The sequence below is a fragment of the Ceratotherium simum genome, chromosome 34 (assembly GCF_057802395.1).
Source record: "Ceratotherium simum simum isolate JZ-2026a chromosome 34, ASM5780239v1, whole genome shotgun sequence".
Lineage (NCBI taxonomy): Eukaryota > Metazoa > Chordata > Mammalia > Perissodactyla > Rhinocerotidae > Ceratotherium > Ceratotherium simum.
Window position 1 is genome coordinate 926120 of NC_141933.1, and position 22895 is coordinate 949014.

Below are 22895 nucleotides of genomic sequence, written 5' to 3' on the forward strand. Positions count from 1 at the left end.
GCGCGGGTCAAAGGAGCTTCAAAGCTCCCCTGGCAGGAGAGTGAGCTCTCCGGGGTAGGGAGGATATGAGAGCATGTCCCCACAACCATGCTGGGCCCGTGGGGTCCGTTTACCTGTAGTGGTGGTGCCAGGGCTGGGCGGACGAGAGGGTGTAGTGACCGTTGGTGCCGTTGGTGTTGGGGGCCAAGGTGTGCTGGATGTCTCCACGATCGTTGGGGTGGTGGTCAGCAGTGTGGTTGATGCCGTGGAGGAGGGGGAGGTGGACTGAGATGTTGGAGGGGAGGAGGACGCAGGCGAGGGTTTCGGCGTGCTGGTCACACCAGTGGGTCTTGTGCCTGTAGGAGTCGGGGTCTCCGTGCTGGTGGTGAGGACACTTGGAGTCGGGGTTGAGGTCTCAGTGGTGGTGATGGTGGTGGTGGTTGTGGTCCCTGTGGTGGTGCTGGGGGTTGGGGTTTTGGTCTCTGTGGTGGTGGAGGTGGTGGTGGGGGTCTCTGTGGAGGTACTGAAGGTGATGGTGGGGGTGAGTGTTGATGTCCCCAGGGTGGAGGTAATGGTGGGGGTTGTGGTCCCTGAGGTGGTGGTGGCCGTGGGAGTTGGGGTCCCTGGGGTGGTGGTAGAGGTGGGGGTTGTGGTCCCTGGGGTAGAGGAAGTGGTAGGGGTGCTGGTCTCTGTTGTCATAGTGCTGGTGGTCATGGTTGGGGTCCCTGGGGTGGGAGGTGTGGTGGGCGTTGTGGTCTCTGTGATCGTGAAGGTGGGGGTTGGAGTTGGGGTCCCCAGTGTGGTGGTAGTAGTGGGGATTGGGGTGCCCGAGGTGGGGCTAGTGGTAGGGGCTGTGGTCCCTGGGGTGGCAGTAGTGGTGGGGTTGTGGTGCTTATGGTGGTGGAGGGTGGGGTAGGAGTCTCACTTGTAGTGGTGAGGGTAGGGGTTGGGGGGGGGGTCCCCGGGGTCATGGTTGTGGTGGGCGCCGTGGGCCCTGTGGTTGGTGTAGTGGTGGGGGTTGTGGGCACTGGGGTGGTGGAGGGTGGGGTAGGAGTCTCACTTGGGCTGGTAGTGGGGGGGGTTAGTGTTGGCGTCTCCGGGGTTCTGGTAGTGGTGGGGGCTGTAGTCCCTGTGATGGGCGTAGTGGTGAAGGTTGTGGTCCCTGTGGTGGTGGAGGGTGGAGTAGGAGTCTCACTTGTAGTGGTGATGGTAGGGGTTGGTGTGGGGGTCCCCGTGATGGTAGTACTGGTGGGCGTTGTGGACACTGGGGTCAGGGTAGTGGTGGGGGGTATGGTCCCTGGTGTGCTGGTAGTGCTGGGGGTGGTGGTCCCCGTTGTGGGTGTAGTGGTGGAGGTTGTGGTCCCTGTGGTGGTGGAGGGTGGGGTAGGAGTCTCACTAGTAGTGGTGACGGTGGATGTTGGTGTGGGGGTCCCCGGGATGGTAGTACTGGTGGGGGTTGTGGACACTGGAGTGAGGGTAGTGGTGGGGGGCGTGGTCCCTGGGGTGCTGGTAATGCTGGGGGCTGTAGTCCCAGTGATGGGGGTAGTGGTGAAGGTTGTGCTCCTGGGGTGGTGGAGTGGTGGGGCTGTAGTCTCACTTGTGGTGGTGACAGTAGGGGTTGGCGTGGAGGTCCCTGGGGTGGTGGTAGTGGTGGGGGCTGTAGTCTCTGTGGTTGGTGTAGTGGTGGGGGTTGTGGGCACTGGGGTGGTGGTAGTGGTGGGGGTAGGAGTCTCACTTGTGGTGGTGACAGTAGGGGTTGGTGTGGGGTCCCGGTGGTCATGGTTGTGGTGGGGCGCCGTGGGCCCTGTGGTTGGTGTAGTGGTGGGTGTTGTGGGCACTGGGGTGGTGGAGTGGTGGGCTGTAGTCTCTGTAATGCTGGTAGTGGTGGGGGTTAGTGTTGGCGTCTCCGCGGTTCTGGTAGTGCCGGGGGTGGTGGTCCCTGGTGTGGGTGTAGTGGTGAAGGTTGTGCTCCCTGTGGTGGTGGAGGGTGGGGTAGGAGTCTCACTTGTAGTGGTGATGGTAGGGGTTGGTGTGGGGGTCCCCGGGATGGTAGTACTGGTGGGCGTTGTGGACACTGGGGTCAGGGTAGTGGTGGGGGGTATGGTCCCTGGTGTGCTGGTAGTGCTGGGGGTGGTGGTCCCCGTTGTGGGTGTAGTGGTGGAGGTTGTGGTCCCTGTGGTGGTGGAGGGTGGGGTAGGAGTCTCACTTGTAGTGGTGACGGTGGATGTTGGTGTGGGCGTCCCCAGGATGGTAGTACTGGTGGGCGTTGTGGACACTGGAGTCAGGGTAGTGGTGGGGGGCGTGGTCCCTGGGGTGCTGGTAGTGCTGGGGGTGGTGGCCCCAGTTGTGGGTGTAGTGGTGAAGGTTGTGCTCCCTGGGGTGGTGGAGGGTGGGGTAGGAGTCTCACTTATGGTGGTGACAGTAGGGGTTGGCGTGGGGGTCCCCGGGGTCGTGGTTGTGGTGGGCGCTGTAGTCCCTGTGATGGGGGTAGTGGTGGGGGTTGTGGGCACTGGGGTGGTGGAGGGTGGGGGCTGTAGTCTCACTTGATGGTGGTGACAGTAGGGGGGTTGTGGGGTCCCGGGGTCATGGTTGTGGTGGGGGCTGTAGTCCCTGTGGTTGGTGTAGTGGTGGGGGTTGTGGGCACTGGGGTGGTGGAGGGTGGGGCTGTAGTCTCACTTGTGGTGGTAGTGGTGGGGTTAGTGTTGGCGTCTCCGGGGTTCTGGTAGGGCCGGGGTGGTGGCCCCAGTTGTGGGTGTAGTGGTGAAGGTTGTGCGCCCTGTGGTGGTGGAGGGTGGGGTAGGAGTCTCACTTGTAGTGGTGATGGTAGGGGTGGGGGCTGTAGTCCCTGTGATGGTAGTACTGGTGGGTGTTGTGGACACTGGGGTCGTGGTAGTGGTGGGGGCTGTAGTCCCTGGTGTGCTGGTAGTGCTGGGTGTGGTGGTCCTGTGGTGGTGGTAGTGGTGGCGGTTGTGGTCCCTGTGGTGGTGGGTAGTGGTGGGGGTAGGAGTCTCACTTGTAGTGGTGATGGTAGTGGTGGTGGCTATAGTCTCTGTGATGGGGGTAGTGGTGGGGGTTGGACCCTGTGATGGGGGTAGTGGTGGGGTTGTGGGCACTGGGGTGGTGGTAGTGGTGGGGGCTGTAGTCCCTGTGATGGGGGTAGTGGTGGGGGTAGTGGGCGCTGGGGTAGAGGTAGTGGTGGGGGCTGTAGTCCCTGTGATGGAGGTAGTGGTGGCGGTTGGAGGCCCTGGGGTGGTGGTAGTGGTGGGGCTGTGGTCTCTGTGATGGGTGTAGTGGTGGGGTTGGTGGGTCCCTGTGGTGGTGGAGTGGTGGGGCTAGGAGTCTCACTTGTAGTGGTGAGGGTAGGGGTTGGGTGTTGTGGAGTCCCGGTGGTCATGGTTGTGGTGGGCGCTGTAGTCTCTGTGGTTGGGGGTAGTGGTGGGTGTTGTGGGCACTGGGGTGGTGGTAGTGGTGGGCTGTAGTCTCTGTAATGGTGGTAGTGGTGGGGGTTGTGGGCACTGATGTGGTGGTAGTAGTGAACTTGTGGTCCCTGTGGTGGTGGAGGGTGGGGTAGGAGTCTCACTTGTAGTGGTGATGGTGGAGGTTAGTGTTGGGGTCCCTGGGGTGGTGGCCGTGGTGGGTGTTGTGGGCCCTGGGGTGGTGGTAGTGATTGGGGCTGTGGTCCCTGTAATGGGGGTAGTGGTGGGTGTTGTGGGCGCTGAGGTCGTGGTAGTGGTGGGGTAGGAGTGCACTTGTAGTGGTGATGGTGGGGGGTGTGGGGGTGGATGGGCTGGTGGGCGGGGGTAGGTAGTGGTGGGGGCTGTTGTGCCTGTGATGGGGGTACTGGTGGGTGTTGTGGGCACTGTGGTGGTGGTGGTCCCTGTGGTGGTGGAGGGTGGGGTAGGAGTCTCACTTGTAGTGGTGAGGGTAGGGGTTGGTGTGGGAGTCCCCGGGGTCATGGTTGTGGTGGGCGCCGTGGGTCCTGTGGTTGGTGTAGTGGTGGGGGTTGTGGGCACTGGGGTGGTGGAGGGTGGGGTAGGAGTCTCACTTGTGGTGGTAGTGGTGGGGGTTAGTTTTGGCGTCTCCGGGGTTCTGGTAGTGCCGGGGGTGGTGGTCCCTGGTGTGGGTGTAGTGGTGAAGGTTGTGGTCCCTGTGGTGGTGGAGGGTGGGGTAGGAGTCGCACTTGTAGTGGTGAGGGTGGGGGTGGGTGTGGGGGGTCCCGGGGATGGTAGTACTGGTGGGTGTTGTGGACACTGTGGTGGTGGTAGTGGTGGGGGCTATGGTCCCTGTGATGGGGGTAGTGGTGGTGGTTGTGGGCACTGAGGTGGTGGTAGTGGTGGGGACTGTAGTCCCTGTGGTGGTGGAGGGTGGGGTAGGAGTCTCACTTGTAGTGGTGATGGTAGGGGTTGGTGTGGGGGTCCCTGGGGTGGTGCTAGTGGTGGGTGTTCTGGTCTCTGTGGTGGTAGTAGCCGTTGTGGTGGGGGGGGCGGGTGTGGTTGTGGTCTCTGTGGGGGGGGCAGGTGTGCAGGGAGGGGAAGGTGACAGCAGTAGACGTTGATCTCATAGTTGAGGCAGTAAGGCATGGGGATGACTCCCCCTGGCGTCTGTTCTTCGTTTTGCACACCAGTAGTGTTCACCTTCTGTCCGAGCTGCGAGATGGGAATGTTGGGGTACATACTGGCTCTGCAGGAGATGTTGACTGTGCCTGGTGAGCGTTTCCAATGGCAATGTCTGGTTTGGTAAATGCTGGTTTGTGTGCAGTCATGTGATGGTGGTAGTGGTGGTGGGGTGTAGTCCCTGTGATGGTGTGGGTCAGGTCCCTAGTGGTGGGGTTGTAGTCCCTGTGATGGGGGTAGTGGTGGGGTTGTGGGTGCTGAGGTGGTGGTAGTGGTGGGGGCTGTAGTCCCTGTGATGGGGTAGTGGGCACTGGGGTGTTGGTAGTGGTGCTGGCTGTAGTCTCTGTAATGGGGGTAGTGGTGGGGGTTGTGGGCACTGATGTGGTGGGAGTAGCGGAACTTGTGGTCACTGGGGTAGTGGAGGGGGGGGGAGGAGTCTCACTTGTGGTGGCCGTGGTGGAGGTTAGTGTTGGGGTCCCTGGGGTGGTGGCAGTGGTGGGTGTTGTGGGCCCTGGGGTGGTGGTAGTGGTGGGGGGTGTAGTCCCTGTGATGGGGGTGGTGGTGGGGGGTGTGGGCGCTGTGGTGGTGGTGGGGGGTGTAGTCCCTGTGATGGGGGTACTGGTGGGTGTTGTGGGCGCTGTGGTGGTGGTAGTGGTGGGGGCTATAGTCCCTGTGATGGGGGTAGTGGTGGTGGTTGTGGGCACTGAGGTGGTGGTAGTGGTGGGGACTGTAGTCCCTGTGATGGGGGTATTGGTGGGGTTGTGGGCGCTGAGGTGATGGTAGTGGTGAGGGCTGTAGTCCCTGTGATAGGGGTAGTGGTGGGTGTTGTGGGCACTGTGGTGGTGGTAGTCGTGGGGGCTATAGTCTCTGTGATGGGGGTAGTGGGCACTAGGGTGGTGGTAGTGGTGCTGGCTGTAGTCTCTGTGATGGTGGTGGTGGCGGGGTTGTGGGCGCTGTGGTGGTGGTGGTGGGGGTGTAGTCCCTGTGATGGGGGTACTGGTGGGTGTTGTGGGCACTGTGGTGGTGGTGGTGGTGGTAGTGGTGGGGGCTTTAGTCTCTGTGATGGGGTAGTGGTGGGTGTTGTGGGCTGTGGTGGTGGTAGTGGTGGGGGTGTAGTCCCTGTGATGGGGGTACTGGTGGGTGTTGTGGGCGCTGAGGTCGTGGTAGTGGTGGGGCTGTAGTCTCTGTGATGGGGGTAGTGGTGGGGTTGTGGGCGCTGAGGTGGTGGTAGTGGTGGGGCTGTAGTCCCTGTGGTGATGGTGGGTAGTGGGCACTGGGGTGGTGGTAGTTGTGCTGGCTGTAGTCTCTGTGATGGGGGTAGTGGTGGGGGTTGTGGGCACTGATGTGGTGGTAGTGGTGGAAGTTGTGGTCTCTGTGGTGGTGGAGGGTGAGGTAGGTGTCTCACTTGTGGTGGCCGTGGTGGAGGTTAGTGTTGGGGTCCCCGGGGTGGTGGCCGTGGTGGGTGTTGTGGGCCCTGGGGTGGTGGTAGTGATGGGGGCTGTAGTCCCTGTGATGGGGGTACTGGTGGGTGTTGTGGGCACTGTGGTGGTGGTGGTGGTGGTAGTGGTGGGGGCTGTAGTCTCTGTGATGGTGGGTAGTGGTGGGTGTTGTGGGCGCTGAGGTCGTGGTAGTGGTGGGGGCTGTAGTCTCTGTGATGGGGGTAGTGGTGGGGGTTGTGGGCGCTGTGGTGGTGGTAGTGGTGGTGGCTGTAGTCCCTGTGATGGGGGTAGTGGTGGGGGTTGTGGGCACTGATGTGGTGGTAGTGGTGGAAGTTGTGGTCTCTGTGGTGGTGGAGGGTGGGATAGGTGTCTCACTTGTGGTGGCTGTGGTGGAGATTAGTGTTGGGGTCCCTGGGGTGGTGGCAGTGGTGGGTGTTGTGGGCCCTGGGGTGGTGGTAGTGGTGGGGGTGTAGTCCCTGTGATGGGGGTACTGGTGGGTGTCGTGGCGCTGAGGTCGTGGTAGTGGTGGGGGCTGTAGTCTCTGTGATGGGGGTCGTGGTGGGGGTTGTGGGCGCTGAGGTGGTGGTAGTGGTGGGGCTGTGGGTCCCTGTGGTTGGTGATGGTGGGGTGTGGGCACTGGGGTGGTGGTAGTGGTGCTGGCTGTAGTCTCTGTGATGGGGGTGGTGGTGGGGTTGTGGGCGCTGTAGTGGTGGTCGTGGGGGTGTAGTCCCTGTGATGGGGTACTGGTGGGTGTTGTGGGCGCTGTGGTGGTGGTAGTGGTGGGGGCTGTAGTCCCTGTGGATGGGGGTGGTAGTGTGGTGGTTGTGGGCGCTGAGGTGGTGGTAGTGGTGGGGACTGTAGTCCCTGTGATGGGGGTACTGGTGGGGGTTGTGGGCACTGAGGTGGTGGTAGTGGTGAGGGCTGTAGTCCCTGTGATAGGGGTTGTGGGGTGTGTTGTGGGCACTGTGGTGGAGGTCGTCGTGGGGGCTGTAGTCTCTGTGATGGTGGGGTAGTGGGCACTGGGGTGGGGGTAGTGGTGCTGGCTGTAGTCTCTGTGTAGGTGGTGGTGGTGGGGGTTGTGGGCACTGTGGTGGTGGTGGTGGGGGTGTAGTCCCTGTGATGGGGGTACTGGTGGGTGTTGTGGGCACTGTGGTGGTGGTGGTGGTTGTAGTGGTGGGGGCTGTAGTCTCTGTGATGGGGGTAGTGGTGGGCACTGTGGTGGTGGTGGTGGCGGCTGTAGTCCCTGTGATGGGGGTAGTGGTGATGGTTGTGGGCGCTGAGGTGGTGGTAGTGGTGGGGACTGTAGTCTCTGTGATGTGGGTAGTGGTGGGGGTTGTGGGCGCTGTGGTGGTGGTAGTGGTGGGGGTGTAGTCCCTGTGATGGGGGTAGTGGTGGGGGTTGTGGGCCCTGGAGTGATGGTAGTGGTGGGGGCTGTAGTCCCTGTGATGGGGGTACTGGTGGGTGTTGTGGGCGCTGAGGTCGTGGTAGTGGTGGGGGCTGTAGTCTCTGTGATGGGGGTAGTGGTGGGGGTTGTGGGCGCTGAGGTGGTGGTAGTGGTGGGGGCTGTAGTCCCTGTGATGGGGGGAGTGGGCACTGGGGTGGTGGTAGTGGTGCTGGCTGTAGTCTCTGTGATGGGGGTAGTGGTGGGGGTTGTGGGCACTGATGTGGTGGTAGTGGCGGAAGTTGTGGTCTCTGTGGTGGTGGAGGGTGGGGTAGGTGTCTCACTTGTGGTGGCCGTGGTGGAGGTTAGTGTTGGGGTCCCCGGGGTGGTGGCAGTGGTGGGGGCTGTAGTCCCTGTGATGGGGGTAGTGGTGGGTGTTGTGGGCCCTGGGGTGGTGGTGGTGGTGGTAGTGGTGGAGGGTGGGTAGTCTCACTTGTAGTGGTGAGGTAGGGGTTGGGTGTTGTGGGCCCTGGGATGGTAGTACTGATGGGGGTGAGGTCCCTGGGGTGGTGGTGTGGGGTTGTGGGCCCTGTGGTGGTGGTAGTGGTGGGGGCGTAGTCCCTGTGATGGTGGTACTGGTGGGTGTTGTGGGCGCTGAGGTCGTGGTAGTGGTGGGGGCTGTAGTCTCTGTGATGGGCGTAGTGGTGGGGGTTGTGGGCACTGTTGTGGTGGTAGTGGCGGAAGTTGTGGTCTCTGTGGTGGTGGAGGGTGGGGTAGGTGTCTCACTTGTGGTGGCAGTGGTTGGGGTTAGTGTTGGGGTCCCTGGGGTGGTGGCAGTGGTGGGTGTTGTGGACCCTGGGGTGGTTGTAGTGGTGGCGGCTGTAGTCTCTGTGATGGGAGTAGTGGTGAGTGTTGTGGACCCAGGGGTCCGGGTCGTGGTGGGGGTGGTGGTCCCTGGCGTGCTGGTAGTGCTGGGCGTGGTGGTCCCTGTGGTGGTGGAGTGTGGGGTAGGAGTCTCACTTGTAGTGGTGATGGTAGGGGTTGGTGTGGGGGTCCCGGGGATGGTAGTACTGGTGGGCGTTATGGACCCAGGGGTCGGGGTAGTGGCAGGGGTTGTGGACGCTGGGGGGGGGGAGTGGTGGGGAGGTGGTGGTAGGCCCCGTAGTGGTGAGTGGAGTCTCACTGGGTGGTGTAGTGGTGAGTTGTGCCCTGGGGTGGTGGAGGGTGGGGTGAGTCCACTTGTAGTGGTGAGGTGGGGGTTGGTGTGGGGTCCCGGGATGGTAGTACTGGTGGGCGTTGTGGACACTGGTGGTGGTACTGGTGGGGCTTGTGGGGCCTGGGGTCAGGGTAGTGCTGGTGGTGGTGGTTCGTGGTGTGGGTGTAGTGGTGAAGGTTGTGCTCCCTGTGGTGGTGGAGGGTGGGGTAGGAGTCGCACTTGTAGTGGTGATGGTAGGGGTTGGTGTGGGGGTCCCCGGGATGGTAGTACTGGTGGGCGTTGTGGACACTGGGGTCAGGGTAGTGGTGGGGGGTATGGTCCCTGGGGTGCTGGTAGTGCTGGGGGTGGTGGTCCCCGTTGTGGTGTGGGGTGTAGTGGGTGGGGTGGTGTGGTCCCTGTGGTAGTACTGTGGGGTGGGTGGGGTAGTGGTAGTGGCTGGGCCCTGTGGTGGGTGTGGCGTCTACTGGATGGTGGTGATGGTAGGGTGGTGGGGTGTCCCGGTGGTGGTGGTACTGAGTGGGGGTGGGGCCTGGTCAGGGTAGTGCTGGGGTGGTGGTGGGTGGTGTAGTGGTGAAGGTTGTGTGCTCCTGGGGTGGTGGAGGGTGGGGTAAGAGTCTCACTTGTGGTAGTGACGGTAGGGATTGGTGTGGGGGTCCCCGGGGTGGTGGTACCAGTGGGCGTTGTGGACTGTGGGGTCACAGTAGTGCTGGGGGTGGTGGTCCCTGTTGTGGGTGTAGTGGTGGAGGTTGTGGTCCCTGTGGTGGTGGAGGGTGGGGTAGGAGTCTCACTTGTAGTGGTGACAGTCGATGTTGGTGTGGGGGTCCCCGGGATGGTAGTACTGGTGGGCGTTGTGGACACTGGAGTCAGGGTAGTGGTGGGGGGCGTGGTCCCTGGGGTGCTGGTAGTGCTGGGGGTGGTGGTCCCCGTGGTGGTGGAGGGTGGGGTAGGAGTCTCACTTGTAGTGGTGAGGGTAGGGGTTGGTGTGGGAGTCCCCGGGGTCGTGGTGGTGGTGGGTGCTGTGGACCCTGTGGTTGGCGTAGTGGTGGGGGTTGTGGGCCCTGCGGTGGTGGAGGGTGGGGTAGGAGTCTCACTTGTAGTGGTGAGGGTAGGGGTTGGTGTAGGGGTCCCCGGGATGGTAGTACTGGTGGGCGTTGTGGACACTGGGGTCAGGATAGGGGTGGAGGTTGTGGTCCCTGTGGTCGGTGAGGGTGGGGTAGGAGTCTTACTTATGGTGGTGATGGTGGGGGTTGGTGAGGGGGTCCCCGGGGTGGTGGTAGTGGTGGGCGTTGTGGACCCAGGGGTCAGGGTAGTGGTGGGGGTATGGTCCCTGGTGTGCTGGTAGTGCTGGGTGTGGAGGTCCCTGTGGAGGTAGTGGTGGTGGTAGTGGCGGGGGTTGTGGGCCCTGTGGTGGGTGAGGGTGGGGTAGGCGTCTCACTTACGGTGGTGATGGTAGGGGTTGGTGTGGGGGTCCCTGGGGTGGTGCTAGTGGTGGGTGTTCTGGTCTCTGTGGTGGTAGTAGCCGTGGTGGTGGGGGGGGCGGTTGTGGTTGTGGTCTCTGTGGGGGGGGCAGGTGTGCAGGGAGGGGGAAGGTACCGACAGCAGTAGACGTTGATCTCATAGTTGAGGCAGTAAGGCATGGGGATGACTCCCCCTGGCGTCTGTTCTTCGTTTTTGCACACCAGTCCAACAGAAGTGTTACACACCACCTTCTGTCCGAGCTGCGCGATGGGAATGTTGGGGTACATACTGGCTCTGCAGGAGATGTTGACTGCCCTGCCTGGTCCACAGACGTTTCCAATGGATTCAATGTCTCCACCGGGTTTGGTAAATGCTGGTTTACCAGAATCCAGCCAGCCAGTCCATATGCAGTCATCCATACACGGAGTGGTGGTCATGGTCGAGGTGGTGGTGGGGGTCGTGGTGGGTGTTGGGGTTGAGGGCCTTGTGGAGGTAATGGTGGTGATGGTGGGAGTTGGCGTTGGGGTCCCTGTGGTGGTGGTAGTGTGGGTAGTTGTTGGGGTTGTCGTCTCCGGGGTGGTGGTTGTAGGACACTCATACATTGGCTGGCAACAAAAGACACGTATCTCGTAGTCGTAACAGACTTCAAATGGTCCGGTTCCAAACTGGTCTTGGTTCTTGCAGATGAACCCAGACGAGACGTTGCACCGCACCCTCTGGCCGAGCTCCTCCAAGCCGAGCTGCGGCTCCACGGCCGACCTGCACTGGATGTCCTCGGGGGCCCGGCAGACCCTGTCGAACGTCTCCCAGTCTCCACTGTCAATGTCGGTCCCGGGGTGATGCTCGTTGATCCAGTCGGACCAGCAGCACGGCCCTAGGGAACAAGAGGCAGGCTTGGTGACCCTCGCCTGGGAGCGCGCCTCCCCGGGAGGTCACCGGGCCTCAGAGAAGTCAGAGACTTCCCACGACCGGCTGCCCCGCCATCACCCACAGGCCCGGTGGTAGGGTCAGAGAATTGAGGGCTGGACAACACTTCCACCCGCCTTTTGCAGCTGAAAGACTGAGGCCCAGAGAGGGAGGAGTGCCCCCCACGCTCCCAGGGCTGACAGACCCAGGCCTCCGGGCCCCAGGGCTCCTTCCTCTGCTGTTCTCAAATCCTTGTGCAGAAAAAGTAAATAACCAAAGGGTCACCCATTCCAGTGAGGAAGGGGCTTGGCCTCATCTCCTGACCAACAGTGTTGTCACCCAGAGCCGGCCAAGTCCCCCCCTGTGGGTCCCTGGACTCAACACATTGGGAATTGAGTCACCAAATACACCATCTTGGTGCAGAAGCAGTCGGCCCACCAGCCCGGCCCCACACCAGGGCCTCGAGGGAAGCCCCGGATGCTTTAGTGTGACCTGCTCTCCTCGCCCTGTCTGCCACGGGGAAGTACCATCCACGGGACTTACTCTGAGTCAGAGTAGAAGGTGAAACCGCAGTAAAGTGGAAAAAAGAAAAAAGAGGATGTCGTATAGTTCAAGATATTTTAAAGTCTTTTTTAAGTTTTACACGTTTCTTTTTCCTATGGCTGTCGTACCCCTGGTGGCTTGTCCAGGGGTAGCTATGATTTCAACCAGAACAAATGCAGAGGAATTTAAGGACATTTCTCTAACCCTTAGGATATTTTCTTGCTAGTTTTTGGAAACGTCCCCAAGTCACCTTCACTGTGGTCTGGGCTCGGGAGTGTGGCCGTGACGCCAGTGTCTCAACTCACAAGGCCGGGGGCCGGGGGGACATTTCCCTGAGTTAAGAGGCATGTCAGCGTAACCTCCCATGTGTGAGCAGAGGTGACAGCCTGCTGCACCAGCCACACTCCTGCCCCTAGAAGGGCCGTTTCTGCAGCACTCAGGGTGCTGGGGGAAGCAGGAGCCCCAGGAGGAAAAGGATGTGCTGCCATGGGGGCCTTACCTGTGGTGGTTGAGGGGATGGTGGTGGTGGTCGAGGTGGTGGTCGAGGTGGCAGTGGTGGTCGAGGTGGTGGAGGGGCCAGGGGTCGTGGTGGTGGATGAGGGTGGTGAGGTAGTCGTACAGATGTTGAAGTGCTTCTCCACCGCCCCATTGGGCCCACATGTCTCCGAGTAACAGAAGAAGCCATCCTGGGTGTAGTTGAGAATCTTCCCTGGGGGACGGGAGGGAGGCTGATGTCAACACAGTGGGAGCAAGACTCACAAGACCCCCCTCAGCCTGTCCCAGGAAAGGAAAGACGGGGTGTCCCCTGTCTCCGACAAGTGGCAAACCAACGCCCCATCGGGACCCATCCCCAGAACCCTAAGGGGCCCCCATCAGAACGCAGAAGCTGGGTCACAGGAGGGGCATTTGCCACAGGGAGCATCAGGATGGGCGCCCCAAGGGGCTGCTGCCCATCAGGCAGGTCTGAGCCGGGAAGGACCCCCGGGGTCCACGCGGCAGAGGAGGAGGAGCCAGAGAGTCCTGGGTCCAGGGACAGGGCAGCCGTGGGCTCATCCTGGGTGGGGGCCCGACCTGCCGCCTCGGGAGTAGCCGCAGAGGGCAGCTTACCTTCCTCGGGCCGGCAGACCACCTGCGAGGAGTCGGTGCACACGCTGGAAGGCAAGCGCGGCAGCTTCAGGTCCCAGGAACCCAGGAACCGCCCCCTCTCCCCCAGGCTCCGCCCTCCCTGCCACGCCCCTGAGACCACGCCCCCAGCGGCCACGTCCCGAGGCCACGCCCCCGAGGCCGGCACAAAGCCCCAGGGCGGTGCCCCAAAGGCCCACTCCAGAGGAGCCGCCCACTGGGCTCTAACTGTGGCAGAGTGGGGACGAGGCAGGGTAGGCAAAAGCAGGACGCAGAAGGGAGGCAGAGAAGGAAGGCCTGCCCCTCCCCGGGAAGAGAGCTGGTCCCCGCGCCCCGGCTCCTGTGTGCCAGCCAGCATGTGCCTGTGTGCGTGTGTGTGCCTGCGTGTCCATGCACATGTGCACCCATGGTGTGCATGTGTGCTGTGCGTGTGCATGCGTGTGGCGATGTGTCCACCTCTGTGTGCATGAGCACACTGTGTGCCTGTGCGTGGGTGCATGTATGTGTATGTACCTGGGTGCACGTGCACCTGTGCATATATGGCTGTGTCACAGGCACATGTGTGTGTGCCTGTGCGTATGCCGGCCTCCCCCAGGTCCCCCACGAGGAGAGCTTAGGTACCAAGACTGGCAGATGTCTTCCGTGGGAACGGATGCTCCAGGTGGGTAGTGGGTGTCCTCGACATAGCAGCCACATCTGTCTCTTGTGACGCACTTCTTCAGGTCCTCATCATAGATGGGCCTGTTCTTAGGGCACCGGGGGTAGCAGCCTAGCGGGCACAAGGCACGGGGCATGGGGTTTGGACCACAATGGGGGACCTCATGTCCAACAGACCCCGCCCATGGTCCCCACTCTGGGGAGCCCATGCCCTACAGACCCCACCCATGCGCCTCACTCTGGGGACCCTATGTCCACCAGACCCCGCACATGGTCCCCACTCTGGGGACCCCATGTCCACCAGACCCGCCCATAGTCCCCACTCTGGGGACCCCCATCTCCGCTAGACCCCGCTCGTGGTCCCCATTCTGGGGACCCCATGTCCACCAGACCCGCCCATGGTCCCCACTCTGGCAGGTCCTTTTCTCCAGGATATCCCTCGGGAAAGGCCAGGGACTGGAAAGGCAGGGACCTGGATTCCCCCTGGCTGGGACCTGCACACTGCCATATGGCCAAAGTTACAGGTAGGCCCCGCCCACCTGCTGAGGGACAGCCAGGCCCCGCCCACCTGCTGAGGGACAGCCAGGCCCTGCTCAGCCTCTAGGGTTAGGGGGTGCGCCCTGAGCCCCTAACCTGATATCCCTCCCATGAGGTAGGATGCTCCCTCCCCAGACCTTCACCGCTCACTCCATGTTGCTAGTTCTCAGCTCAAAGGCCCTGGAGAGCCATTTCAGACCCGCCTCTGAAAGGCACCCCCCCGCAGGTCCCCCACAGCACTTTCGCTCCTGACAACACCCACTGGGTGTTAACCTGCTTCTTTTCTGCGTCTCCCCAGAGGGCGGGGTCTTAGCTCAGGCTCCAAGCCCACTGTGCCATCAACAAACAGATTCTGCAGAAGGTGAGCCTGGCCCACCCTGGGACTTGGGGTCCCCAGCCCCCACAGGGCCTCTCTCAGGCCGCCCCTCCCCAGGGGCCCTGCTCACCCTCCAGGTAGGACACGGAGATGTTGGAGTGGATGCCGTTGACAGTCCTGCAGGTCTCGAAGCTGCGGTTCCCACAGGGCTCGTAATGCCACTCACACTCGTGCGGGGGGTTGTAGTAGTCGCAGAATATGGCTGGGGGGTGGGGAGGATGGGGTCAGACTCGGGGAGCCCCGAGGCCAGGGTGGGGGGGATGGACAGGGATGGGCCAGCTCCCTCCTGCCCGCCCAGGCACCACGGTGGCCCCGAGGAAGGATGCTTGGATCCTAGCACCAGGGGAGGCGGGGAGGGGACCGCATACAACCCATCCCTTGGAGGGGTAGGGAGCGCTGTCCCTCCCAGAGTGCAGCAGCCCCCAGCCGGCCCCGCTGGCGCCCAGGTCCACAGCGGGGGGGCACTCACGGCACAGGTCCGGCGTCCTCCAGAACACGCAGGCCCCCTCCTTGGTGCATTCCTGGGCATAGGCGGCCACGGCAGAGCAGAAGCACTCGCAGTCGCCACCCGTGTCGCAGGAACATGAGTCCTGGACACAGGCCTCATAGAAGGGTTTGGGGTCCACCTGCAGGAGAAGCCACCATGTACCCCAGGCCTGTGCTGCCCTCATGGGGCCAGGCCTCCCCCTGCAGCCGGAGGAGCTCAGGACCCGGAGGCCAGCCCCGGTCCTGTGACAGGGGGCATCACCCAGCGCTAACTTCCCAGGGCTCCAGTGAGGCTGACGGGTGAGGTCCAGAGACGGTTGGCCAACTCTGGCCATGCAGACCCTCAGGGCCCCGGGGTCTTCAGCTGTAAGACGGGCCATTCTAGAACCTGTCCCCGCGTCCCCCGCTGCCTAGAGCTGGGGGCCACCTGGGCCTTAGGGGGCTGTGTGTCCTTTCTCCCGCCTGGAAGGTACAGGAGGCTAGGGGTGCAGCCAGAGGTCTCAAGGAAGGCTGGACCTCTGGTCGTGTGTCCAAAGGACACAGAGGATGGCGCTGAAGCTGGAGGAGGCTGGAGGTGATGCAGCAGAGCAACTGCCCAGTGTGGAGCGGGGAGATGCTGCCCGCCCCCAGCCACAGCCGCGCCCGCCTGCCGGCGCCCCGCCCCACCTTGCTGTGGCAGGTGCTGAAGACCGAGCTCTTGATGAGGCTGCACTGCTTCTCAGCCCAGGAGCGGCGGTGCGGGTTCAGGGTGCATGGCTCGGGGGTGGCGCTCACGTCCGGGCAGGTGGGGGCCTCCTTCCAGCTGTTCCCGAAGTCCAGCTCACTCCCCACCACCATGTGGTCCCGCGTGGTGAAGTCGTTGCTGGAGCGCTGGTCGAAGTTCCCGCACAGGCCACACACAGTGCCCTGCGGAGAGGCGAGCCAGGGCCTTCGTGAGGCGGCCTTCGGGGGGGGGGGTCCCCTCTGCGCCTAGGAGGCCCGGTGGGCAGGGGCAGCCGTGCACCTTGTAGGAGGGGGCCAGCTTGATGAAGATGGTGGTCTTCTTGTCCCAGATGACGATGATGCCAACGCTGGCCTCCACCACCAGGTACTGGCCCACCTCCCGTGTGGTGTAGGCCACGTGGTGGCCCACGTCGCGCTGGATCACTGTGTGCTGTTTGTCCTCCAGCTTCAGCTCTGTCCTCTGTGCCCAGGGGAGAGGCCCGGTCACTGGCCAGGTCCAAGGAGTGCCGAGGACCCACACAGCCCCGGGGGTGGGCAGCACTTACCCCAATGAAGATCTTGATGGCCTTGGAACAGGTGACGCCCGTGGTGCCGCAGGGGACGTTCTCGGTGATGATGCTAAAGGAGCCCAGCGAGGAAGTCTGTCCGCAGTAGTCCTGGGGGCCCACGGGGGGTATGAGCCATGCCAGCTGGGCCACAGGTGCCCCCTGGGTGCCCCGCCCCGCCGAGCCTCAGCCCCTTCTTGTTGAAATGGGATGACCACGCCGCACCAGTGGCCTGAACCCCCCACGCGTCACTCACTGCGTGCCCATACCCCCCGTGCACCCGAGGGAGGGTCACAGAGAGGAGGGTGGAGGAGGGGCTGGCCCCCCACACCCCCGGGAGCCTCCACTGAGAGCAGCCCAGGGCCAGCAGAACCGGGACCGCGGCAGGAACAGGCCTTGGCGGCACCCTGGCTCACCTGAACCGCCACGTAGGAGCAGTGTCCGTCGAAGTTGTAGTACTTCCCGTCAAAGGTGATGTAGTGGCCGCTCCCGTGGATGACACAGGTGCCGTGGCACTTGGACTGGGTGCATGCCCAGCGCCCTCTCTGGCAGGTGCTGAGGAGAGCAGGAGAGGGGCCTGGAGGGGCTGCAGGGCCCGGGTCCTTCCACCCCTGCTCAGAGGGCGGCCTGGCCGAGCCCCGGGCACGTGCAGACAGCTCCCTGGGCAGCTCACGCACGATGCCCGCAAACCATCCCAGCCCGGAAAGGGCCATCCCAGCCCCCACTCCCATCCCAGCCAGGGCCTTGCCAGCCAGGTGGAGGCCAGGTGGCCCTGCAGGCCCCGGCTGGCCCCACAGGGAGGAGCCCCCACCTCGGCCCGTTCTCCAGGTCGGCCAGGCCAGGCCACTCACCAGGTGTTGCAGTCCACCTTGATCTTGTCCCCGGGGGAGAACATGTCGTTGTTGTGCACACACGGGCAGTCCCCCTCCACGACGCAGCCACCACGGCCGTCGTCAATCAGCCCTTCGGGGCACACACAGCCACTGACACACTCTGTCTGGTACTGGGGGCAGACGGGGAGTGGGGTTCAGGGATTAGAGGCTGGGCTCAGGCCGGCCAGGCCAGCCCTGCCCTTGGCTGCCCTCTCATTGACACTACAGACACCCCTCGTGTCCCCTCCCCTCTCCCCAACCCCTGACCCCTCGCCCTGGCCCACACCCAGAGCCCCTCATCCTTGGGCACCTCCACCGCTGGGCGGGGAGACCGCTGAGTGCTGCCTGCCAGGGACCCCTAAACTGGCCCCTGTGACCCCGGCAGGCTGAGCGGGCCCACAGGCCGCCACCTGCCCCCAGGGGTGGGAAGCGTCAGTGAGGCTCATGGGTCCTCAGGACTCGGCACGGGAGCCTCAGGGTCAGTGTGGGAGCCCAGCTGCGCCCTCCCCTCTGCGGCCCGCCCCGGCACGCACGTAGCCGGCAGCCAGCGTCTGGCAGCTGACGGGGCGGGGGTTCCGGATGGCCAGCGCTGTCCGGTTGTTGCAGTCGATGTGGATCTTTGGGGCTTTGCAGCCTGCAGACAGAGGGCCACCCCAGCTCAGCTGAAGACAGGGAGTGGGCAGCTAGGGCAGGCAGGAGAGGTGGTGGGGGGAGCGGGCCTGGGGCAAGGGCCGGGCGTGGGCAGCGCTCACTTACTCGGGCCGATCAGCTTGATGGCAACGCAGTTCAGCCTCCCGTTCCGGCACACGCTGCAGGGAGAGGTGAGGTGAACGGGGCCCTTTGTGGGGCAGGCCCAGTGGCTCTGTGGGGTCAGGCGGGGATGTGGGCTCCCCCAGGTAGAGCCGTCCCTGCCCACCCCCCACGCCCTCCCTCCCGGGCCCCAGGCCACTCACCATCGCTCCTCCTGCCTCAGGACCACCGCCCCCGCCTCCAGGTAGAGGCCACGGTGGTAGCAGGAGCACTTGGCCAGGGGCACGCAGCGGCCCTTCTCGTCCAGGAAGGTGTGGTCGGGGCAGCCGCAGCCGTCCACGGGCGTGAAGCCCTGGAGGCAGTGGGTGTCAGCCTCAGAGAGCGAGCGGCAGGTCTGCTGGCAGGTGGTCAGGTTGTAGAGGAAGATCTGCGAGTTGGAGCAGGAGTCCACCTCCCTGTCTGCAGAGGGCAGGGGCCGGCGTGAGAGACTGCCCCAGCTCCCACCCCCGCAGGCGGCCCGAGAGGGCAGTCACCCTGGGGCCGCCCCCGCCCCACGTGCCTCCCTGTCAGGGAAATGGGCTGTGGCCACCGTTCTGGACCCTCCCCACTAGCGGGAGCAGCAGACAGCTGCTTCCTGCCGCTTCCCTTCCCGGCGGAGGAAGCTGGAAGCCGCGTCACCCGCCGGCAGTGGACTGATCCCTCTCCCTGGACTCAAGGCGAGCTGCCTCATGGGACGGCAGGTGAACCGAAGGCCGAGCCCGGCGCCCGTCCCGTGGATGTGCCAGGGCCCCGAGCCCAGGACGCCGGCAGGGGACAGCACTCACTACAGACTTGCTCCCTCCAGCCCCACAGCGTGACGCCCTTGGCGGCGCAGGCACGGGCGTAGGAGGACAGGGCGGCGCACAGGCAGGCCTCGTTGTTCTCACAGTTGCATGTGTCGTATTTGCACCTCTGGGGGTAAACCGAGGCAGGGCAATGAGGGAGAGAGCCGGGCTGGGGAATGCCACAAGTGTGCAAGCACTCCTGGACACGCATGAGTGTACGTGCACCCACACATACACACACATGAGCACGCTTAAACCCCCACCTGCACATGTACAAACACATGCACACACGTGTGTGCGTGCTTACACACACAAACACGTACACATGCACACAGAGACATATGCTTGTATACACGTGTGCACACAAGCACATGTGTGCACACTCATACGCATGCTTATACATACACACAGCAACTTCTGGCAGGAGCCTCACAGGTGGCCGTCAGCCTCAGCCAGGTGCACGGAGCACCACTTCCTGTCACGGATCAGGTGGGTGGGGAGTGCGGGTGTAGGTCCCACCCACCTTGTAATACTCGGCTGGGTCCACAGCCGAGTGGCATCTGCCGAAGGGGGTCTCTGTGTTCTTCAGCAGGGAGCACCAGTGCTCGGCATAGTTGGCTGGAGAGGGGGGTCAGAACCTCAGCGGGGGTGGCCCTCCAGCAAGTCCCCTGAGTCTGGCTGCCCGGTCACCCAGGCTGGAGCAGACACTGCCCCCTCTGTGGACTGAGCCCAGGTCCTTCCCTCCAGGTCGGCTTAGCACAGGACGGTGCCCACTTGCAAGGCAGGCGCGCCCACCACCCACCCTCTCCACCTCCCGGGACGCAGTGGGGCAGCATGGCGGGTGGGAGGGTGTACTGTTGTGGCACCAGGCCAGTCGCTGGACAAGGGCCACCACCCAGTGATTGGCAAGCCTGGCCCCTCTGCCATGTCACTTGGCGGGCTGCCATCGTGGGCCACCATAAACCAGGCATGTGGCAGAAAGCCGCAGGTGGAGGGGCCAGCCCTGAGGGGGGCAGGCCATCTCGCCTCCCCCCCACCCACCCAACCCCCACGTCCCACCGGGAGCCCCATCTGCCCGGCGAGGCCTCACCGCTCTCGATGTTGAGGGAGCAGGGGTCGTCCAGCCAGTCCTGCTTGTCCCCACAGCTCGACTGGGCCTTCCAGGTGTTGGCAAAGCCGGCCCCCGTGGCCTCCACCAGCCCGCCGGCCGTCTGGTAGTCATCGCCCTCCTGGCCGTTGAAGTTCCCGCAGAGGCCTGAGGGGCCGAGGACAGGGTTGGGAAGGTCGGGGCGCCACGGCGGGCCCCGCGTGGGGCTCTGTGGGGGCGAGCGGGCGGGGCCACTCACCCTGCACGCTGCCCTGGGCCGCCTGGTCCAGCGTCAGGAAGAGCTGCATGACGGGCTCCAGCTGCACCTGCAGCCTGAGGCCAAGGGCGGTGTTGACCGTGAGGTGGTACGAGGACGGTTGGAAGATGGAGAAGCTCGCTGCGGGCGGTGAGGGGCGGTGAGGGGCGGTGAGGGGCCGCTCAGCCTGCTGTCCCTCCCACCCCACCCAGGACCACCACCTTCAGCAGGAGGGTCTTGTGCTGGGGGGGCTGCCCTCCCGCCGCCCCCAGCCGCGCGCCCCTGAGCAGGGCTCACCTGTCACGTGGGGCAGGTTCACCTGCTGCTCGTTCAGCAGCACGCTGCCGTCCGACTTGAAGGCCACCACCTGTGGGAAAGGCCGAGGGGACGGTGGAGCTGACAAGGGCCTTGGAGCCCCCGGGGATGCTGGGGGGGCAGGGGGGACACCCACGTTCCGCTTCTTGTCAGCCAGCAGCACCACCGTCTTCAGGCAGGTCTGCTTATCCATGGAGCCGCAGGGGGCCAGCTCGCCCAGGAGGGCGTAGGAGTCGTTGTGGTCGCTCTGTGGGGATGGTGGGGGTGCTGAGCGAGGCGGGGGCTGGGGGCAGCTCCCCGCGCACGCCCACCTGCCAGCCGCCCACCTGCCCGCCATGCCCGCCCACCCATCACCACCTACACACCCGCCAGGCACACCGCACCCGCCGTCCCACCTACCTTGGTCAGCACGTAGTAGCAGTCCCCATGGAAGGTGTACCTCTTCCCGTCGAAGGTGGTGATGTGGGAGCCGCCCTCCAGCGCGCAGGTCCCGGGACACGGCAGGTCTTCGCAGGCCCAGCGGCCAGCGTTGCAGACGCTGCAGGCAGTGGGGCCGAGGGTCAGGCTCAGCTGCCTCCCCAGGCCACCCAGACCCCAGCTCCAGGCCCCGGGGGACCGGCCCCTGGCCCCAGGCCCCCAGGACCCACCACTGCTCGCAGTTGTTGGTGACCTGCTGGCCAGGCTTGTACAGGTGTCCGTGCAGCTTGCAGTGGCACTGGTTCACGGGGATGCAGCCGCTGCCCTTGATGTCATCGTACACGGTGCCTGGGACAGCGGGGGACGTGACGTTACACTCACTGGCCTCAGAAAGTGCCGGAATCCCCACAATGGGGCTGCTATTGCCAAAGCCACAGCCATGGGCCAAACTCTGGAAGGTGCCAGAATCCCAGAGGTGGGGCTGCCAGCCAGACCTCCCACCCACAGGCAGCTCTGGTCCTTTGGGTGACGCTGCGGTGCCCACACAGTGTCTAGTCAGGGACCTGCTGTGGGGGGCCTGAGAGTCCAGCCCCTTCCCGGGGTCCTCCAGGCTCTGTGGGCCAGGCAGGAGGAGGTCTGTCCAGGGGGGATGACTAGGAAGGTACCACCCCCTACCCAGACTCCCGGAAGCCGCCATCACGCGTGTATGAGGCGGGGTCTTCAGCATTTGTGTCCTTTCTCTCTGAAGCTCATCTGATTTCAGGGGGGCACTGGGCCTTGCTTCCTGTGCCATCACAGCCCCCCACCATCCAGCATGGCTGTCCCCTCAGTGCAGCCAAGAACCCAAGGCCCAAGGCAGCAAAACCACTGGTCCCACGGCCCCCAGGCCAGGGTGGGCTGCATCAGGGCAGCACCCCTCCCGCCCCCGCCCACCCGCCACCGGTACAGTGCAGACCTTTGGGGCAGAAACAGCCGTCTATGGGGTGCTCCTCGCACAGGCTGCTGACCTCCAGGTGGGAGCAGGTGTCCATGCAGGGCGAGCCGCTCTCCAGGTAGACCATGTTCCCGGGGCAGCTCTTGGCTAGAACGGCAGAGGAGGGCCCCTGAGCCGGCACACACGCCCAGAGGTGGAGGGCAGCAGGCAGGGGGAGCAGAGGGGCTGCGTCCACCTGTCAGGTGCACCCCAAAAGGCTCTGGGCTCCAGCCCCGGTTTCTGTCTGCCTTGCACCCCAAAGCCGAGGCCACCTCCGCGGTCGGCACAGACGTGGCCCCTGGTCCAGGGCACCAGGCTGCCCTGTCCCGGGCGGGCAAAGATCTCCCCGCTCCCCGTGGATCACCCTCCCACGTGCCTTGTGGGTCCCCCGCCTCCCGACCTGGTGGCACAGTGCTTACGGCAGAGCGTCCCAGTCCTCCAGTTCCCGGGCCGCCCGCCGGCGTGGGAGCACTGGCGGGAGAACTCGGCGAGGGTGCTGCAGGTGCAGGAGGCACCCTTCGGGCACTGGCAGCGGTCCTGCATGCAGGCCTGCACGTACCGCTCCAGCGGCACCAGCTCCAGGCAGCCCTCGAAGGCCGCGGCTGTCAGCAACTCCTCACACGCGGCGCGCTGGCGGGCAGACGCGGGCGGGCAGTGGGCGGGGGCTCCTCACGCCCTCCTCCCCTCCACGCTGCCGGGGGTCCCCAGCAGAGGCTAGCAGGCGCAGGGCCCTCGGGGAGAGGGGCGGGCACTGCTCCCATAGGGTCTCCACCTCAGAAATGGCTCCTCCCCGGCGTGGGGGGGTTCCCCGGCCAGCCACTCACGTGCTCAGAGCAGGACTTGGGGGCCGCCACCTCCTCGGGATCATCACACACCACGTCAGGCTGGTTGATCTTCTGCATGTTCCCGAACTGGACAGCACTGAAGGGCAAGCCTGGGGAGGGCACAGCCTGTCAGCAGGGGGTGCCCCGGGGGCTTGCACACGCCCGCCCGCCTAGACCCCAAGGAGGCCCTCACCGTCTGAGAGGAACTCAGAGTGGGTCTGCAGGCCATTGTAGTCCCCACAGAGGCCACACGTGTGGTTCTGGAATTTACTGTCCAGCTCCAGCTGTCAGGGGAGGAGAGAGCAGGTGAGCGGCCACGGCTGGCGGGACCACAGGCCTGGGGCAGCCAGGGCGAGCGCCCATGGCCAGACAGGCCTCGGCACCTTGTTTGAATGGGTGTCAGGTATTGCAGGAGGGCTGGGGTCAGCCAGGGGGTGTCCTGGCATCGCTGAGGACCAGGAGGGGTTTGGGAGGGGGGAGGGCCGGCCCACCACCCCAGGCCCCCAGGGTCCCCTCCCTGGGTGGGCTACGTAGCCCCACCTCTGCCGCCAGCCTTCTCCACCAGCAGACAGAGGCCACACTGCACTCCCAGCCCA

At 64.2% G+C, this 22895-nt stretch overlaps 2 protein-coding genes across 2 annotated transcripts in view; both read right to left on the minus strand.

The window, feature by feature from the left end:
• The window catches only part of LOC101407825 (mucin-2), a 36171-nt gene that overhangs the window by 10144 nt on the left and 3132 nt on the right, over nt 1-22895 (minus strand). The window contains 41 exon segments of the mRNA XM_087422398.1: nt 114-489; nt 586-830; nt 1175-1243; nt 1577-2510; nt 3840-4192; nt 4308-4449; nt 4518-4690; nt 4693-4783; nt 5371-5457; nt 5933-6172; nt 6210-6442; nt 7161-7373; nt 8848-8949; nt 9249-9931; nt 9976-10130; nt 10197-10960; nt 12035-12244; nt 12643-12686; nt 13279-13426; nt 14298-14429; nt 14697-14853; nt 15380-15619; nt 15717-15896; nt 15982-16092; nt 16398-16536; nt 16833-16984; nt 17387-17487; nt 17610-17662; nt 17807-18062; nt 18428-18554; nt 18951-19045; nt 19518-19682; nt 19774-19911; nt 20068-20137; nt 20222-20332; nt 20485-20623; nt 20733-20850; nt 21458-21583; nt 21895-22105; nt 22300-22409; nt 22493-22583. Coding sequence (XP_087278524.1) covers nt 114-489; nt 586-830; nt 1175-1243; nt 1577-2510; nt 3840-4192; nt 4308-4449; nt 4518-4690; nt 4693-4783; nt 5371-5457; nt 5933-6172; nt 6210-6442; nt 7161-7373; nt 8848-8949; nt 9249-9931; nt 9976-10130; nt 10197-10960; nt 12035-12244; nt 12643-12686; nt 13279-13426; nt 14298-14429; nt 14697-14853; nt 15380-15619; nt 15717-15896; nt 15982-16092; nt 16398-16536; nt 16833-16984; nt 17387-17487; nt 17610-17662; nt 17807-18062; nt 18428-18554; nt 18951-19045; nt 19518-19682; nt 19774-19911; nt 20068-20137; nt 20222-20332; nt 20485-20623; nt 20733-20850; nt 21458-21583; nt 21895-22105; nt 22300-22409; nt 22493-22583 — 8284 coding nt within the window.
• On the minus strand, nt 7389-8496 carry LOC147912506 (uncharacterized; the record flags this gene model as incomplete). The annotated part of the gene is made up of 2 exons (XM_087422928.1): nt 7389-7687; nt 8097-8496. Coding segments are annotated over 2 exons (699 nt in total), but the record flags the coding sequence as incomplete, so codon positions are not given.